At 40.8% G+C, this 20,395-nt stretch overlaps 1 protein-coding gene across 1 annotated transcript in view; it reads right to left on the bottom strand.

Annotated features, from left to right (window-relative positions):
- Window positions 1–10,709, bottom strand: part of Oseg1 (intraflagellar transport protein Oseg1) — a 57,236-nt gene extending 46,527 nt beyond the window's left edge. The window contains exons 1-6 of the mRNA XM_076192028.1: window positions 10,544–10,709; window positions 9,366–9,475; window positions 7,354–7,474; window positions 6,655–6,772; window positions 5,482–5,574; window positions 4,727–4,806 (exon numbers count right to left, since the gene is read on the bottom strand). Coding sequence (XP_076048143.1) covers window positions 4,727–4,806; window positions 5,482–5,574; window positions 6,655–6,772; window positions 7,354–7,474; window positions 9,366–9,475; window positions 10,544–10,602 — 581 coding nt within the window. The 5' untranslated portion in view covers window positions 10,603–10,709. The remainder of the gene's footprint in view (window positions 1–4,726; window positions 4,807–5,481; window positions 5,575–6,654; window positions 6,773–7,353; window positions 7,475–9,365; window positions 9,476–10,543) is intronic.
- Window positions 10,710–20,395: the final 9,686 nt, after the last annotated feature.

Genomic DNA, 20,395 nt, shown 5'->3' with positions numbered 1-20,395 from the left:
CGACATAGAAGAACCGGTCAACTCTACACCGCACCTCATCACGACTCCAAACCAAGACGAAAACCCAGGCCGACGAGACACTCGTTCGCCACCCAAACTACCGTCACCAATCTCCGTGAGTATAAACCATAGACTCCCACTAATTCCCCCCTTTTTTTATATATAATTCAGAAGCCGGACGAGAAACCACCTCCACCCCCCCCCCCTCCAAGTCCACCCAGACCGGAAGCTTCGCTATGACCGGCCAGACCAGAGGCTTACATCGGGTCAGCATTCTCGCTTACCCACCCCAACCACCAACCGCCACCCTTGGCGTACCGAGAATTGCTGACACTGCTGTTCAGCGTCAGCTGGACGTCAACAACTTAACCCACGACAGTGTCACATTCACCAACAGAGCAGAACAGTGCTTCCAGAATTCAGCGCAGACCTGCGTTAAGTAATTATTTAATTTTATTCTTGTACATCATACACCCATAGTGTATATGCATAACAAAGGTAATAACAATTTTAATTACAATTTTTTTTAAATGTAAATTAGCTCAAGTAGAACTATCTATTAGTTACAATTATAGAAATTCAAAGTCCACGATAAACAAAACCTAATAATCAAAACATCCACTATGTAATTTTAACTTACAAATACTTTTTCAATTTTAACGTAGAATTAGAATATCAAAATGTCACTGCGAAGAAATCTCCCAGGCAGTCACCCGAAACATAGTAAATTAAGATAAATCAATATACAACGACAATTCCCAAGATGAACATACATACATACATACATATACCAAGGCTTTTTCCCCCTTCCAAGGGAGGTAGCCACAAAAGGAAAGGCATAAAAACACTCCCACCCATTTCATCCCTAAATACACTCCACACCCCTCCCACCCTTCCTCTCATCTGAGCACCTCCTGGATGACGGGTCATCCCTGCACCCTGCCCACCGCCCTGGGTCAGAAGCAGTGTCGCAAGACACAGTACATCCACAGCAAGGCCGCTTCATTTAATCGGCGACCCCCCCTCTCCGTCCCCCTTTGCATATAAGGAGAGGACGGGGAGAAATCCCTTCGGGCTGCGTCAAAATTTACTCACACATACTACCCCACCCCCCCCCCCCCCCGCCCATTCCTCCTCATGCAGTCACAACATCATCCATATACAACCATTCTCCACTCACCTCTGTCTTCCGTCCTCTCCCTTCCTTCCTCAACAGACATTCCCCTCTTCCCCAAAGCCCCCTTCACCCCATCCATCCACCTCATCCTAGGACGTCCCCTCATGTTCACTCCCTCCACATCTGCCTTCCATACCTCTTTTACTAGTCTTTCTTCACTCATTCTTTCCATGTGTCCAAACCATCCTAATATTCTTTCATCAACCCCTCTCTCCCAAATCCTTTTTCACCCCTGTTCTCCTCCTCACCTCCTCATTTCTCACTCTATCTAGCCTAGTAACCCCCACCATACTTCTCAGACACCTCATCTCAAACACATTCAAACTCCTTCTCTCTTCTTCTCTTATGTTCCACGTTTCTGCCCCATACAGTGCTGTTGGCACAATCACTCCTTCATACAGTCTCCTCTTCGCATCCATTCCCAAATGTCTATTTCTCATTACACTCTTTAAACCACCAAGGCATTTACTCGCTTCTCTCAATCTACATTCTACCTCCACCTTCACTCCACCTTTTCCTGCTACACTTGCACCCAAGTATCTAAAACTATCCACTTCCTCCAGTCGCTCTCCCTTAATGTTCACTTCCAGTCTACTGCCACTTTCACCCCTTGTACATCTCATCACCTTACTTTTACCCACATTTATCTTTAGCTTTCTTCTATCACATACTCTCCCAAACTCTGCCACCAGCTTCCTCAATCCCTCCTCTGACCCTGCCACAAGCGCAGTGTCGTCCGCAAACAACAGCTGGCTCACCTCCCACTTTTCTCCATTTTCTTTAACCATCTCCAATCCCTGACTCACTACCCTAGCATTCACCTCTCGCACCACCCCATCCATGTATAAGTTGAACAGCCAGGGCGACATAACGCATCCTTGACGAAGTCCCACCTTTACTTCAAACCACTCACTCTCTCCATTTCCAATCCTAACACATGCTCTACTACTCACATAAAAACTCTTGACAGCTCCCAAAAGCTTTCCTCCTATCCCATAAATCTGCATAACCTCCCACAGTGCCTTTCTGTCTACCCTATCATAAGCCTTTTCCAGATCCATAAAAGCCCAAAAAACATCCTTCCCCTTTCCTATAGCTTTCTCACATATCTGTCTTACCACAAAGATCTGATCTACACAACCTCTACCCGTCCTAAATCCACACTGTTCCTCACCAATTACTCCTTCTGTTCCTCTCCTAATCCTCTCAATTAAGATTCTCCCATAAGCCTTCCCTACTACACTCAACAGGCTAATCCCTCTGAAATTACTACATTCACACTTGTCCCCTTTTCCCTTGTAAAGAGGAACTATACAGGCACTACTCCAGTCCTCCGGTACTCTACCCTCTCTCCAGCAAACATTAAATAATCTCACCAACCAGTCCACCATCACTGAACCTCCCTTTTTCAGACATTCTGCATGACATCCATCCAGACCAGGTGCCTTACCTGCTTTCATCATCTTTACAACTGCCTTCACCTCATCCTTCCTTATTTCTCCTCCATTCTCCTCACTCATCACTCTCATTTTCTTCGTATTTCCCACTGCAGCTATCTTTCCTTCCCTATCCTCCTTAAAAATTATTCCCCCATCGGACGCAGGACGTCATGCGATTCGATAGGATAGGTCCTCACGATCATTTCCTTATAAAAAAAAAATTTTTAAATAACTATAAAAGTACTTCTCTACTTCCTTCCGACCGTGAAGCCCCGGAATAATACACTCAAAACCCCACCCACTCAAACAAGATGAATAAATAAAAATATATTAATAGATAAATAAAATAAAATAAATTAACTGCCTTAAATAACAAACTTGTATAAGTTTATATGTCTATAAAATGTTATAATAATATGTATTTTTAGCTCTACACAAACTAACATATTAATTAAAAACACACTAACCACTTAGGATGTCATGTCTTCAGTAAGCTATGACTGTAGTGAAATAGTACTATCTCATAGAAAAGAGATTATAAAATAAATTCTCATTGAACAGAGAAACAAGTGTATGGTGAACAGTGAAATTTGTCCTCATTGAAAAGAGATTATACAAGTGTAAAATGTTTTGTACATAGCTTACTGAAAACAAAAAAAGATATGATAATATACGTAAAAAATCCCACCTTTTTTTACTCATTCAAACATATTTTGTTGATCAATATCACCCACTAGCAAACTTACAAATTATCATATCTATATTCAATTATGTATGCCATCCCCACTGTCACGACCTTAACCCAAGGTACGAGGACGTACCTCAAAAAGGTCAGGGAGGCAATGTATCCTTCACCATTATTAATCATCACCCACCACGCACGTGATCCACATGCTTGCAACAGAGCGAGACTTCCTCTTGCTTACCTTGCATTTCCCACGACATGCACCCCTAACACAGCACAATTTGAAGACAAACAAGTATAGATACCTAGTGTCACCAGACACGTATCATAAATCCTTTTATTATAACTGCCCTAGTGTATTACGCATAAACTAACATAGATATAATATACCTAACAATATCCACCAATTATACAACTAACCCTTATATATCTAAACCGTCCCCAATCCATAGATTAACGAGACTAACGCCCTTGCTTACAGCAACCCTTCTAACCCTATATATTCTATGACATCCATGTAATGTGAGGAGAGCTGGAGTAGGTGAAGAACCTACTGCCAGAGGCTGGGTAGGTCACGAACCTACCGGCCGGAGGTCAGAGCTATCGTGCCCTAGGTCAAGGCCTGGCACTTATTGTATTTAGGCCCAAAGGGCCATTTGCATTTGTACCAACCTGAAATTCTTCTTGTTTAAAATAAAATAGAAAGCTCCCGCTTTGGAGTCTATCTCGCCACATTAAGACTTCCCTACGTAACCATACCATAACGGTATACACTGGTATACACCAGGTATACACATGGTTCATCAAATTACATGCTACAAAGTCCTCTGTAGGGGGCACCATCCTAGGGGAAATTCACAATGTTAAACCAAATCATCATCAATCATCAACATTTCATCCTTACCAAGACTTCCTCCAACTGTTTTCTGTGTTTACCTTACCACCCTGTCATTCATAAGTATAAATGTCTAAGTATATAAGTCACACTTTCAACTTTAGCATTTCTCTCCACATTGACAGGGTCATCAGCCCATCTGCACTAAGGATGGGAGAGCAAAATAGATGGAGTCACAGATCTCTCACTGAAGGCGACCTTAACTGCTGCCTCAAGTTTAACTACCTAGTAACCTGAAGCCCCATACTAGCCAGAAAATGTCCTCAAGAGTTCCAATAATACCTCTGGAACTCTCAGAAATCCAGCCACAACTTAACATGTATTCTTATAGAAAAATTAACTTCACATTATTTGAAAACCACATTATGTGGGGTCTCCAGAAACACATCTCTTACATAAACAGTTTTCTATACTTTACTAACTATATCCTTCGCAAATGGTCCTGCTATATGTTGGTATTAAATAATGAAGGTAATACAGAAATGAAAAGATACATTAGTTTGATTTATTCTATCAATTATTGTAATTACCTTGCGGGATTCCATGCCAATGACCAAATAGGAGAGTTGGTTCCTCCTGGACGTTCAATGCGCATCTTCTCCTCACCATTCTTTCATGGAAAAAGTAATACAATATATAAATAGCTAAATATGTAAATAGAAAAATACATAAAAATATATGTAAACAAACATGATATATCATGACAAAAGATATTCATATAACCCTTATTTTTTTTTTCCTGCTTGGTACTATTACCTACAATGCAAGATGACTAGGAATAGAAGAGAAACATCTTAACCCCTTTCATCCATTCACAAATTCCCTCCACATCTTGCTATCTCTTGCACACTTTCTTCCTGCTCTAGTAACATATGTGCATCAAAAGCTCTACTCACCCCAGGAACTTTTGCTTTCCACATTCCCTCTGCTTACATACATACCAGAGGTCGTTTTCCCTTTATATGGAATGGCTGAATCAAAGCACATATCCACTTTATATAATTTAAATTCCATTCAACAATACTCCCATCTCAGCACCTAACAGTGATAGGTTTTGAAAATGGGAGTCAGGGAGATGATTCCCTCTACTTTTCATCTCATAAAACCATCATGTGTGGTTGCCTACTGTTGTTCCCAATAACACCGTAAACTCAAGCACTGTAAGTTACCTATCATAATCAGAGACACATTAACACGAACAAACTTTCTGAAAACATCTAAAAGTAATTAATGCATATTTGAAAAGTATAGAAATATACAAGACAAAAGTAGAAGGAAGTCTGACCTTGTTTCTGATGGAGACGATACCATTAGCAAGCCCTAAGGCAATATATTGGCCATCATTTGTCCATGAGCAGCAATAAATTCGACTGTTACTCTGGAAAAAAAAAAAAACACTCTTAGTAAATCTATATAGACACATTTACCAAGGGCCTTTCCCCACTTATCACAGGGGTGGCACACATCCAATCCATAAAAAAATTAAATTCATTCAACTCTTCCACCCATCCACCCTGTCCCCCACCATACTGCAGGAATGATTGAAAAAAGTGAAAATAAGGAGATCAATAAATCCACTGCTGCTCCAAGTCTCTCTTACAGTAGACCCACAGCACCTAAATAACTGTCAACAACCATCAGATTCAACCACAAGTCACTCAAGGAAAAGATATTGCATTGCTGTCTCAGTAAATTTAGAGTAGTATAGTGTAGAATGAAGTGTTCAGTGTCTTATTTGTGGTAACTGCATCAGGTTTATTATATTTTGATAAGTTTTAAAGCTGGATGGTGACCTGAGCAGTTGTGCTAGTGTGGTTCTTGCTTACTGTGGGAGGAATTTCTCTGCAGGGCTATCCTTTAGTGGTGTATGAAGTTTGGTGGTTGGTCTTGGAGTGCTTGCTTTGTGTTCTGAATGCATATATGTATGTGTATGTGTATATGTATATGTATGTATATTTTTGTATGGATGTACTGTAATGTGCATGTGGTAAGTTATTGTGGATATTCAGTCAGGATGTTAAAAAAGTTAAAGTACATTGGGATGACAAAGTGAGTTGGAAATGAGTTCACAGAATAAAAGGGTTATCACACTGGGGTATTTTTCCTCCAACTGTTGCAGCAGAATTTTTTTTAAAAGTGGGTAGTACTACCAATAAATCAGAAGTTGGAGGAAAAATAGCCCAGTGTGATAATCCCTTAAGTAGGCATCCTGTTCCATGAGAGAGGTGCACAAGGGATAAATTGGCAATACTACCAAGGATGAAACAAGATGTAATTTTCTTATGGTTTAAGCAAAAACAAGCTACAAGGGTGAGGATTTCTCTCTTCCACACTTAAAAAGAAGAAAAAAAAAATGAAATGAAAGAAAAAAGAACAGAAAATGTCAACAAAAGAAATGGTACTCAAGTCTTCAAAATTTTCACAATAATCCAAACATATCTCCATTCAATTTGCATACCTTGTGTTTCTGAACACTCTTCTGCTCAGGCGACCATAAGCCAAAATCACTTAATGCACATGATGCTAGCTGATGTGAAACTGGGTTATATGCTAGGCACTGGATGGCATCATTATGTCTGTAAATCAATAAAAAATTATAAAATGTTTGTAAATGGCATGAAAAGAATGAATTCTTTAATACGGATGTTTTACATAAGTTAAAACACAAAATTTTATCAATTTTATAAACATCCACAAACCACTGTTGCACAGAAATGATCTTCATAAAAAATATTACAGTAGTATCTGTAATGTTTAACAAAACTGGTTTCAATATGATTTTGAGAATACAAAAATCTCGAGTTTTATATACAGTATACTGAGGGCCTTTCCCCCTTCATATGTAGAAGTGGCCAAGTCAAATCATACACTCTATCTCTATCTATATCCCAAAAGCTTTATCCCCCTTATAAGGGAGGTAGCCAAATCAAAGGCACGTACCTACTCCCAGTCATTCCACTACCCTCCACCACCCTTTCCTCCTTCTCATCTTGTACTTCCTGAGGAGTAAACCTTCAAATCATACACCCAATTCATAAAAAATAAAGCCCATTGAACCACTCAAGTTTTAAAATTATAAAGATTTTTGATAAATTGACATAAGATATCCCCATACTCTATCCTTATATACATAATATAAATGAGTGAGACAACTTACGAATATTTAAGAATTCCCTCAAGTTTTGAAGTCCAAATGATAACACTTTTGTCTGCACTGCCAGAGGCAAAACGTTTTCCATCACGGCTGTAGCAAACACAATATACGGCTTCTTTGTGTCCTAAAATAACAGAATTACATGTCACAAAGAATTAGATTTAGAAATCAACAAAAAATAACATTAATAATAATAATGATAATGATATTAGTAATAATAACAATAATACATGTACATACATATACCAACGGCTTTTCCCCCTTATAAGGGAAGTAGCCAAAGTCAAGGGCATAAATCCACTCCCACCCATTTCATCCCCACATAATAATGATAATAATAAAATAATAATAATAATATAAAAATATAATAATAATAATAATACATACATACATATACCAAAGGCTTTTCCCCCTTACAAGGGAGATAGCCAAAAAAACAAAGTCATAAAATCCACTCCCACCTATTCTATCCCCACATATTCCATTCCCTTTCAACCCCCTCAATCCCTCTTATCTTGGCTCCTCCTGGATGACAGGTCATCCCTGTATCTCGCTCACTGCCCTGGGTCAGATGCAGTGTTGCAAGACACAGCACATCCACAGCAAGGCCGCTTCATTTAATTGGCGATACCCCCCCCATCTCTTTCCCATCATGCAGAAAAAGAGAAGACAGGAAGAAATCTTTTCAGGCTGCATCAAATTATTTTTCACACATACTCCCTCACCCCCCATCCCCCACCCACTCCCTTTCATGCATCACAGCATCATCCATACACAACCATTCTCCATTCACCCCTATCTTCTGTCTTCTCTCGTCCTTCCTCAACAAACATTCCTCTCTTTCCCAATGCCCCTTTTACTCCATCCATCCATCCATCTCATCCTTGGTTGCCCCCTCATGTTGACTCCTTCCACCTCTGCCTTCCACACCTCTTTTACTAATCTTTCTTCACTCGTTCTTTTCACGTGTCCAAACCATCCCAATACTCTTACATCAACCCTATCTCCCAATTCTCTTTCCATCCCCATTCTCCTTCTCACTTCCTTGTTTCTCACTCTGTCCAGCCTAGTACCTCTATCATACTTCTCAGGCACCTCATCTCAAACATATTCAAACTCCTCCTCTCTTATGTTACACATTTCTGCTGGCACAATCACTCCTTCATACAATCTCCTCTTAATATCCATTCTCAAATGTCTATTTCTCATTACACTTTTTAATCCCCCATGGCATCTACTTGCTTCTCTCAGTCTACATTCTACCTCTATCTCCACTCCTCCCTTTCATGCCACATTCACACCCAAGTATCTAAAACTATCCACTTTCTCCAGTCTCTCTCCCTTTATACTCACTTCCAGTTTGCTCCCACTTTCTCCCCTTGTACATCTTATCATCTTACTTTTACCCACATTTATCTTCAACTTCTTTCTTTTGCACACCTTCCCAAACTCTGTTACTACGGTAACTTCCTCAATCCCTCCTCTGATCCTACCACAAGCACAGTGTCATCAGCAAACAAATTGCTTACCTCCAACTTTTCTCCATTTTCTTTAAACATCTCCAATCCCTGACCAATTACCCTTGCATTTACCTCTCACACTACCCCATCCATGTATAAATTGAATAGCCAAGGCAACATAACACATTTCTGGCGAAGTCTCACCTTTACCTCAAACCCCTCACACTCTCCATTTCTAATCCTGACACATGCTCTACTACTCTCATAAAAAATCTTGACTACTCTTAACAGCTTTCCTCCTATCCTATATATCTGCAATACCTCCAACAATGCCTTCCTGTCCACCCTGTCATAAGCCTTTCCCAAATACATAAAGGCACTGTACCCTCTTTTAAATAAACATCACCAGCTAATAATAATGATAATAATAATGATAATAATAATAATGATAATAATAATAACGATAATAATAATGATAAACAACAATAAAAATAATAATATCTTCTCTACTATAATAAGCCATCAGTTCAACATCATGTTCTATGACAAACTCACCTTTTAGTGGCTGAACAAGTGATCCATCATTGGTGTCATACACAAGTACTCTGTTACCAGCAGCAACTATAAGCTGAGAGCCATCTGGTTTGAAGCAAAGGCCATATATACTGAAATGTATGACAGGATGCACTTAGAATCTAGGTATCAATGCCTAAAGTATATATATATATATATATATATATATATATATATATATATATATATATATATATATATATATATATACACCAATAGCTTTTACTCTTTACAAGGGAGGTAGCCAAAAAACAAAGACATAAAATCAAACTCCCACCCTTTTCAGCCTCACATACTCCAATCCCATTCACCCCCTTCCCTCCCTCCCTCTTATCTTGGCTCCTCCTGGATGACAGGTCATCCCTCCATCTCATCCACTGCCCTGAGTTAGAAGCAATGTAGCAAGACACAGCACATCCACAGCAAGAATATATATTATATATATATATATATATTCCTCCATTCTCCTATTTACCTTCAACCTATCCTTTACTAACTCTATGTTTTTTTTTTATACAACATTGTTCCCAAGGATAGAAGCATTGGTTAATGCCAACAAATTACTAAGCTAACCTAACCTCTCACTCACATCTCACCATCCCATTCCCAAGAAGTGGGAAGTGAGAAACCCCTGGTAGGGTGAGCCCTCTCAGTCACAGCAAGCCATTAATTTTTTTAGGCTGATGTTTGGGTTGCCATAAGCTGGAATTTGGAAATAGTTATTTTATCCTTTAACTGGCAATTTGATATGAATGGTTGCTATTTTTCCTCTGTGTATGATGCACAGGTCCTCTAACTTAACAATTGTTATAGTTGAATCCAAAGAAGTGGTTAATTATCATCAGTTATTCAGAATAACAATTACAATTACACTGTGACTATGATCCTATCTGTGTTGTGTTCCACAAAGTCGCTCATGATGATGATGACACGATCTCTCTTTTTAAGTAAAACCAAAAAACTAAGACCCTGATTGAATGGTTGCGACAATGTCATAACCACAATGAAATATTACACAAAGATGAACGTGCCTTGTAGGAGCTATATATCTCCTCAATAGTTAAAACAATGAAACTATATATGAAGTTGAACGGTTCTTCACGACAGTCACAGTGACAGCTCGTCTAATAATTATTATCACACAAAATTATAATATTTACCATTGCTCTACTTTGTCCCTGTCGTGTACTTTATCAACCCAAGTTGGCACAGCTCTCATTATGAAGTCTGTGAGATACGCAATTTACATACTACCGTAACAAAAAGTAAACTTTCAAACTTTGACAACTTCCCTGTTGGTTTGTTTTGTATTTGTGAACAAGAATGCAGCCGACGTCCCAGTGCTACTAGTACAATATGAAAAACAATAAGCGCAGTATAAACCAAGCTATATAATCGAAAACATGCTTACCTTACTCAATACATAATGATGACAATGATAATACTGATCACATGGTCATACTGTCCTGTGAAAAGACGCTAGCCATAAAATATATGTATCATATATGATTTATTCCGTTGCAATGAGCGCAAATACAAACTTGCTTGTCTTTTCATTATTTTTTTCTCGTTAAATTTCTCTGACAGTCAGGATGTATTTACATAATTTTATCTAACTGATTGTAATACAAGAATAGGAGCTAAACTTTTGGCTTTCTGTTTTTTTTTTCAAATAATATTCCTCGATCGGCGAGATCCAGCCTTTTCGATGCCTGCACTCTACGGCCAGTAAAAGACTATTATCCAGTCCTTCGATCTGCAATGTGTATGTGGCAAGGACGCTAGAAGAAACACCCAAACAAATTACTTACAAACAATAAAATCCCTCATACGTCCATGGCTGCCCTCACACCAACATGCCTGTGTTTTGGAATAGCTAGTACTATCATGCCGGGTACGGACAGTTGCTCACCGGATAATTGCTTACCGGACAGTTGCTCACCGGATAATTGCTTACCGGACAGTTGCTCACCGGAGAAGTGACAAATAGGACATTTGCTCACCAAAGGATTTTTTTAGTTATATTGAAGTTTATTACAGCAATAATAAACAAACAATATACAACCAAAATAACATAATATGCAGGATTTTTTAGTTATATTGAAGTTTATTACAGCAATAATACCGGATTTTTTTTTATATTGAAATTTATTACAGCAATAATACACAATCAATATACAAACTTTCATATCTATAAAATTCAATACCAATTTCTTCCATCAATATATAGTGATTACAGTTTTACCACTGGTGCAGTACTGAAGTGGGTTTATTGTCCTTTGTGGTTTAAATGCAGTTGGCCACACCATTAGACTGGACTTGGAAACCCCAAAGGGCAATATACCCACTTCAATACTGGACCAGTAAAAGATCATTACTATATATTGATGGAAGAAATTTGTATTGAATTTTATAGTTATTAAAAACTAATATGTGAAACTTTGGATATTGTTTGTGTATTATTGTTGTAATAAACTTCAATATAACTAAAAAATCCAGTATATTGTTTGTTATTAAGTTCAAGAAAAGTAAAAAATAATCCTTTGGTGAGCAAATGTCCTATTTGTCACTTCTCCGGTGAGCAATTATCCGGTGAGCAACTATCCGGTGAGCAACTGTCCTACACCCCTATCATGCATAGAACAGGCCATTCCTGTCTCACACATGGCCACCTCATGACAAGAAACGACCCTCCCATTTACCAATGTTAGATTCCCTTCACAATACCACACACATTATTGGCCTGCCACAACACCCCTTAACTACTACCTACTCCCATATATCCCCTCAAACAGCAATGGATATAATAAAATCCTGGGCAACAAAATACAAATAGGGCCTACCTTTACTTTTCTCCACAACCTGACAGAAAATAGTGCTATTGCCTGAGTTATACATACCCTCTAATGATTAAACCAGCAAGATAACAACGTAAGATTGTCCACAAGGATAGAAGTACTGCTATACTAGTCCATAACAAAATTAATCCCTCCCATATCCGAACCACTATTACCCGATTTATCATTCATCACCATATGATTTGTGTATATTGTATACCATTTTTATTTCTTCAGAATTGAACATTCAATCTATTTGGTCCAGAATAAAATCAAAATGATATCCTGTTTCTGGAATGGAGACAAAACTAATTTCAGTTAAAGAATTGTTTTTGCACACATACATAATTACATATATATTCCATAAAGCCTTTTCCCCATCCAATTTATTTGTTGTCCCTTTTATCTTAGTTCCTGGATGACAGATCATCCCTGTTCCCCCACCCCTGCCTTCCATACTCTTTCAGTTTGTCTTTCTCCACTCATTCATTCCATATACCCAAACCATCCTGGTATTCTTTGATCTACCCTCTTTGCCAGTTCTTTCTCTCCATTCATGTTCTCTGTCTCACTGACTCATGTCTCACTCTATCTATCCTTGTAACCCTCCACTTTGTTTCTTAAGCATTTCATCCCAAACACATTTAGGCTAAACTTTTCTCTCTTAAATTCTAAGTCTGCCCTATATAGTGTCATAGGAAAAATCACCCCTTTGTACTGTCTTTTCTTCTTGTTCATTCCCAGATAACTATTTCTCATTACACTTTTCATTTGCAAGTCATTTACTTGCTTTCCTTTGTCTACCATTTACCTCCAGCCTCACTTTTCCATTCTCTGCTACATGTGACCCTAAATATCTAAAGCCTTGCACTTCCTTCAGCCTCTCTCCTTTAAGACTTTCCTCCATCTCACTGCCACCCTCTCCCCCTTGTACATCTCATCCCCCATACTTTTACCCACATTTACTTTCAGCTTTTTTCCATCAACATACCCTCCCAAATTCCACTACTAGTTACCTCAGACCCTCCCAAACATAAGGGCAGTTTTACCTGCAAATAACAACTGGCTCACCTCCCACTTCCCCATCTCCCACTTACCAGCTACAAAGGCTTACCCATCACCCTTGTATTTACCTCATGTTTCATGCCATCCATGCACAAGTTGAACAACTATGGTAACTTTACACAACCCTTGTGCACCTCTCATAAACTTCCCTACATCTACTAGGCAACAAATCCTCATAAGCTTGCTTTTTCTCTTTTACCACCACCTTTGCCTTTTTGTCCAACCATTTGTTGCCTCTCCTTCCATTCCCTCCTCATCCATTTAAAATAATTCATAATGCAGATGAGTACATCTCTTTTAGTTATACCACCTCTTCATCTATTCACAAGCTCCCTCCACTCATTTCTACTTTTATCTGTCTATCTATATACCTAAAGGCCTCTTCCCCTCTTATAAGCAGAGCCCTTACATGCCTAAGTGCCACCCTGGGGTAAAGTTCTCAGTGATGTCCCCCCCCCCACCCATTCCCCATCACCACTTCCCATTTCCACCATCCATTACTGCCTATTATAGCTATTGGCTTGCAAAATAGAACAGATTTAAAAAATGTTATTTAATGTCCCTATTGCAGAGAGAATAAGGGAAAAATATTTCATATTCTGTTGATTCTAACGCAAAATTCGTATATTACAGTAAAATATTCAGGACTCCTCTGACAATTTTTTTTTTTTATAATTATTTTGTCAGCCTTGTGGGTGGCATATCCAGACTAGAATTACTGTCCCCCTAAATGTGCCACCCCAGGGCATATGCACCCCCACCAATATGAGGACCCTGCTTATAAAAGTGGTAGCCAGCCAAGGCACACACACACACACTCTTCACCCATCCAATCCTCATCTGTTTTCCTCTTTATCTTAGCTCCTTGTGAATGAAGGGCCATCCCTCTACCCTGCCCACTGTTTGAGCCAGAAGCAATGTAGCAACACAACATATCCACAGCAGGGCCCAACAACTGAAACTGGTTTAGCCCCCACCACTTCATTACATGGTGACCCTCATTCCTTGTCTACTCACAAGTAATTTCTAGCAACAAGGAGAAATCCCTTTGGGCTGCATCAGTTTATCATCCATTTACAACCATTCTTCACTTGGCCTATTTCGTCCCCTCTCCTTTCCTTGCTTGGAAGACATTCCTTTTTTATCCAAGGCTTCTTTCACCTCATCCATCCCTTCCATTCTTGGTCTTCACTTTAAGTTCATTCCATCCACTTCTGCTTTCCACACTCTTTTTGCTAGTCTCTCCTCATTCATTTACTTCTATTTACCCAAACCCTCCCAGTATTCTTTGATCAACCCTATCTTCCAGCTTCCTTTCCACCCCTGGTTTCTGCTTCACCTCCTTATTTCTCACTCTATCCATCCTTGTAACCCCCACCACTCTTTTTATACATACATATACCAAAGGTTTTTTCCCCCTTACAAGGGAGGTAACCAAAAAACAAAAGCATAAAATCTACTCCCACCCATTTCATCCCAACATACTCCATTCACCTCCCTCCCTCTCTCTTATTTTGGCTCTTCCTGGATGATGGGTCATCAATGCATCTCACCCACTGCCCTGGGTCAGAAGCAGTGTAGCAAGACACAGTACATCCAGAGTCACCCCCCTCTCCATTCCCTCATGCAGAAAAAGAGAAGACAGAATCCCTTCAGCTAGGCTGCGTCAATTATTCACACATACTCCCTCACCCCCCATCCCCCACCTCCTCCTTTCTATGCATCATCCATACAAAACCATTCTCCATTCACTCCTATCTTCTGTCTTCTCTCATCCTTCCTCAATAGACATTTCCCTCTTTCCCAGTTCCCTTTTTATCCCATCCATCCATCTCATCCTTGGTCATCCCCTCATGTTCACTCCTTCCACCTCTGCTTTCCACACTTCTTTTACTAATTTTCCTTCACTCATTCTTTCCATGTATCCAAACCATACCAATACTCTTTCATCAACCCTGTCTCCCAACTCCCTTTCCAGGTCCTGGAGCTGCAGCGTCTTATGTCGTGGGACCACCCCCCAACCCCAAGAGTTGGGGGCCAAACGGCAGCAACCACCCCTGGCCATCAGCTCTACGCAGGTGGCACCGATCCCCAAGAGGAGCTACGCCTACCTTGGGGAGTACCACAATCCTTTTTCCCAACATGCAATATTACGTTTTTTCTGCACCGAGGGGTGATTTTCCGGCGATCACCCCTCTTCTTCTACTTTTAGCTGGAGATGTAGAGAGCAATCCTGGGCCCACCACAAAATACACATGCCCAACATGCTCTAAACCCATTACTTCGAGCAGACAGACAAAGGGCTCAGTTCAGTGCAACATGTGCAAAAACTGGGCCCACCTCACTTGTACAACACTTGCTGACACAAACCAATACACAAACACTTGGACATGTTCTACCTGCCCTCCAGTAACCCCACTCCCACCTCCCCAACCACAGCCAGCACTTACCCACTCCCATTTTCCCTTTGCCCTTACCCCCGATTAGTACTCCCCTTCCTTTGTCCCCGATCTCTCCTTTCCCCCCCTCTGACCCAGATCCTACACCTTCCCCACTACCACCCCAACCTCAACCCCAAACGGCAACATACAACACATACAAAACACACAACATCAACATATTACAACACAACATTGACGGTATTAACACGAAAAACCATGAACTTGAACACTTTCTTAAACAAAACAACATACACATTGCGATTTTACAAGAAACAAAACTAAGACACTCACACAAAACACCATCATTTCATAATTACACCACCATCAGACAGGACCGGACTGACGGCTATGGCGGTGGACTCATCACCCTGATCCACCACTCCATCTGTTTTGTGGACACAAGTGCCACAACCAAAATTCCCCTCCCTACCACAGATAACACAACAGAAATCCAATCCATTCGAATCCGCACAGGCAACAAATCAACACTGACAATAGTTAACATGTACATTCTCCCCCAATCATCCCCCACAGTTCCAGACACCTTCAGGCCTCATTTTAGCCAACTAGCCTTAATCCCCAACCTGATCATGGGTGGAGACTTCAACGCCAAGTCGTCTGCCTGGTATGTCGACAACCCTGACACAGACAGAGGGCTTGATATACAGACTCAGTTTGACTCATTGACTATCATGAACAACACACATAATCATACACATATCCCACACCAAGCCCTCTACACTCCCTCCTCTCCTGATATCACCTTTTGCTCCCCCTGCCTAACCCCAACAACATCATGGAGAGTGGTCGGAACCCTTGGCTCTGACCACCTTCCAATCATCATCACCACCAAAACAAGATGCACCCCAGTTGGCCACAGACACACTTACACCAATTACAAGAGAGCTAACTGGGAAGCTTTTACTGAAGAGACAGAACAACATTTTGAAACACTTAACAGTACACCAATCACAAACATAAACAATGCTGTGCGCACTTTTAATACAATCATACAAAATGCAGACAAGAGATACATCCCTAGAGGCAACAGAAAATCACACAACCCCAACTTCACACCAGAAATCCAAGGCCTCATCAGACAACGTGACACACTTAAACACGATACCCCCACACCTATCCCTCAAAACATAGCAGACCAAATACAAACACTAAACACTGTGATTGCCAATAAAATACATGAACAAAAAACACAAAATTGGCAAAACTTTATCAATACACTTGATCATAAAACAAACACCAGCAAATTGTACAAAACACTCAACAGCATTACACTATCCAACAGTAACACTACACGCTCTCACGCAGCAATAATCACAACAACAGATAATCTACCCTCAAACAGACAACAAGCAAACGCACTCATACGTCATTTTGCACAGACAAGCCATCTCACTTCTCACCCTGATGACCGACGCACCATTCGACATAAGAAAGACTTTCCCACAGACTCAGACTATACACCCTTCATAGACAGTCAGACAAAACTCATAATACATAGTCTCAAGCACTCATCTGCCTGTGGCCCTGATAACATAAGCAACATCCACCTAAAACACATTGGACCACAAGGTATACACGCACTCACAAACATTGCAAACTACAGCTATTCACACAACACTATACCCAACATCTGGAAGCATGGTAAAATAATCACCATTCCAAAACCGAACAAAGACCCAACAATCCCAACATCGCACCGCCCAATCACACTTCTCTGCACCCCCTCTAAAGTCATTGAACGCCTAATACTTCAACTTGTCACACCACATATTCCCCTTGCTGACTCACAACACAGTTTTAGGCCACTACACTCCACAAACACTCTTCTGACAAACCTCACACAAAGAATTTTAGATGGCATCAATTCAGATAGGCCCCACCAAAGAACACTTCTTATAACATTAGACATTAGTAAAGCTTTTGATGCTATCCCCCGCCACAACCTAACAAATAAAATATATAACACAGACATGCACAATAACACCAAAAGATGGCTGGCCAATTATCTGGCAGGTAGGAATGCTTACGTGTCTTATAATGGCCAATCATCGCACATCAGAAACATTAAGAACGTACCACAGGGCTCAGTTCTATCCCCCACACTATTTAATCTATACATGCATGACTTACCCACGCCAGACACCTCAGAAATACAAATCTCTTCCTGCGCAGACGACATAACAATCACATGCACACATCGTAACACAGACAAAGCTGCAGAAATAATCCAACAGACTCAAAATAGCTCCAACCAAATCTACAGCAACACTTCTCACCAACTGGACAAAAGAACACAAATACATACCTCATCTCTACATCAACAACACTCTAATACCACACACAAACACACCGAAAATTCTTGGTGTAACATACGATACATCCATGTCTTTCAAACAACACATCACAAACATAAAAAAACAAATGCACACCCAGACTTAACGCACTTAAGTCAATCACTGGAACAACATTTGGACAAAACAAAGAAACTAATATAACAATATACAAACAATGCATACGCTCAGTGTTGAATTATGCGAGTCCTGCATGGGCTCCTAATCTCAGTGAGACACACCACAACACCCTTCAAATCATACAAAACAAAGCCCTAAAAACAATTACAGGCTGCACAAATACAACACCTACAGACCATTTACACCATGAAACAAAAGTCCTCAAAGTCAAGGACCACCTCGACATGAGAGGCACACAAACACTTGCCGCAGCCACCACAAACACATCACACCCGCTACACTACATAGCAGAACACCCACACACACCAAGAAACATTAAAACAACACCCAAAGACCTTTATCACGCACAGATACTCTCTTCTCTTCCTCCACAACCACCAAATACCAGCCTCCGGAAACATATTCATAATCATATCACTCACCGCTCCATTAACACACTGAAAGACAACACACTGCTGCATGCCAGACCCCCTGATATCCACCCTTCTGAATCCTCTCTCCCATGAAAGGACAGAGTCCACTTGGCCAGACTGCAGTGCGGTCACCACCCAGCACTTCTAAGCTACCAGAAGAGGCTGGATGACCGCATTGTGAACAGCTGCCCAGGATGTAACACTTCACCCCATACCATACAACACATAATGGAAGACTGCATTATACACAATCATGCACGCAAACAACACAACATACGCTCTATAAAGGATTTGTGGGAAAACCCAGTTTCGGCTATGGCATTCCTTGGGGAGACGGGACTGCTCGGACAGACAGTCTAGGGAACGACAACAACAACAACAACAACTCCCTTTCCATCCCTATTCTCCTCCTTGTTTCTCACACTATCCAGCCTAGTAACCCTTATCATAATTTTCAGGCACCTCCTCTCAAACACATTCAAACTCCTCCTCTTTTATGTTCCATGTTTCTGCCCCATACAGTGCTGTAAGCACAATCACTCCTTCATACAATCTCCTCTTAACATCTATTCCCAAATGTCAATTTCTCATTACACTTTTCAATCCCCCAAGGCATTTACTCGCTTCTCTCAATTTGCATTCCATCTCCACCTTCACTCCTTCCCTTCCCGCCACATTTGCACCCAAGTATCTAAAACCATTCACTTCCTCCAGTCGCTCTTCCTTAATACTCACTTCCAGTCTGCTGCCACTTCCTCCCCTTGTACATCTCATCACCCCACCCTTACCCACACTTATCTTCAACCTCCTTCACTCACACACACTCCCAAACTCTGTTACCAACTTCCTCAATCCCTCCTCTGATCCTGATACATGGGCAGTGTTGTCTGCAAACAACAGCTGGCTCATCTCCCACTTTTCTCCATTTTCTTTAACCATCTCCAATCCCTGACCCACCACCCTTGCATTTACCTCCTGCACCACCCCATCCATGTCCAAATTGAACAGCCAGGGTGACATAACACATTCCTGACAAAGTCCCACCTTTACCTCAAACCACTGACTCTCTCCATTTCTAATCCTAACACACACTCTACTACTCTTGTAAAAACTCTTGACTGCTCTTAACAGCCCTCCTCTTATCCCACATATCTGTAATACTTCCCACGGCAACTCCCTGTCCATCCTGTCATAAGCCTTTTACAGATCCATAAAAGCCCAAAAAACATCCTTACCTTTTCCTATAGCTTTCTCACATAGTCTTACCACAAAAATCCGATCTAAGTAACCCCCACCTGTCCCAAACCCATACTGCTCCCCACCAACCACTCCCTGTTTCTCTCAATCAAGACCCTCCCATAAGCCTTCCTAACTACACTCAACAAGCTGATCCCTCCAAAACCACCACACCCACACCTGCCCTCCCTCCCTTGCAAAGTGGAACCACACAGGCACTCCTCCAGTCCTCCAGCACTGTACATACATATACCAAGGCTTTTTCCCCCTTACAAAGGAGGTAGCCAAAAAGGAAAAGGCATAAAATCATTCCCACCCATTCCATCCCTGAATACACTCCACACCCCTCCACCCTCCCTCTTATCTTAGCACCTCCTGGATGACGGGCACTGTACCCTCTCTTAAACAAACATTAAATAACCTCACCAGCTAGCTCCCCGTCACTGCACCTCCCCCCTCCAGACATTTCGCATGACATCCATCCAACCCAGGTGCCCCATCTACTTTCATCATCTTAACAACTGCCTT

This window comes from Oratosquilla oratoria, chromosome 10 (assembly GCF_046742065.1).
Source record: "Oratosquilla oratoria isolate Oo_2021 chromosome 10, ASM4674206v1, whole genome shotgun sequence".
In the NCBI taxonomy this organism is placed as follows: Eukaryota; Metazoa; Arthropoda; class Malacostraca; order Stomatopoda; family Squillidae; genus Oratosquilla; species Oratosquilla oratoria.
This window is presented reverse-complemented; position numbering and strand designations above follow the sequence as displayed.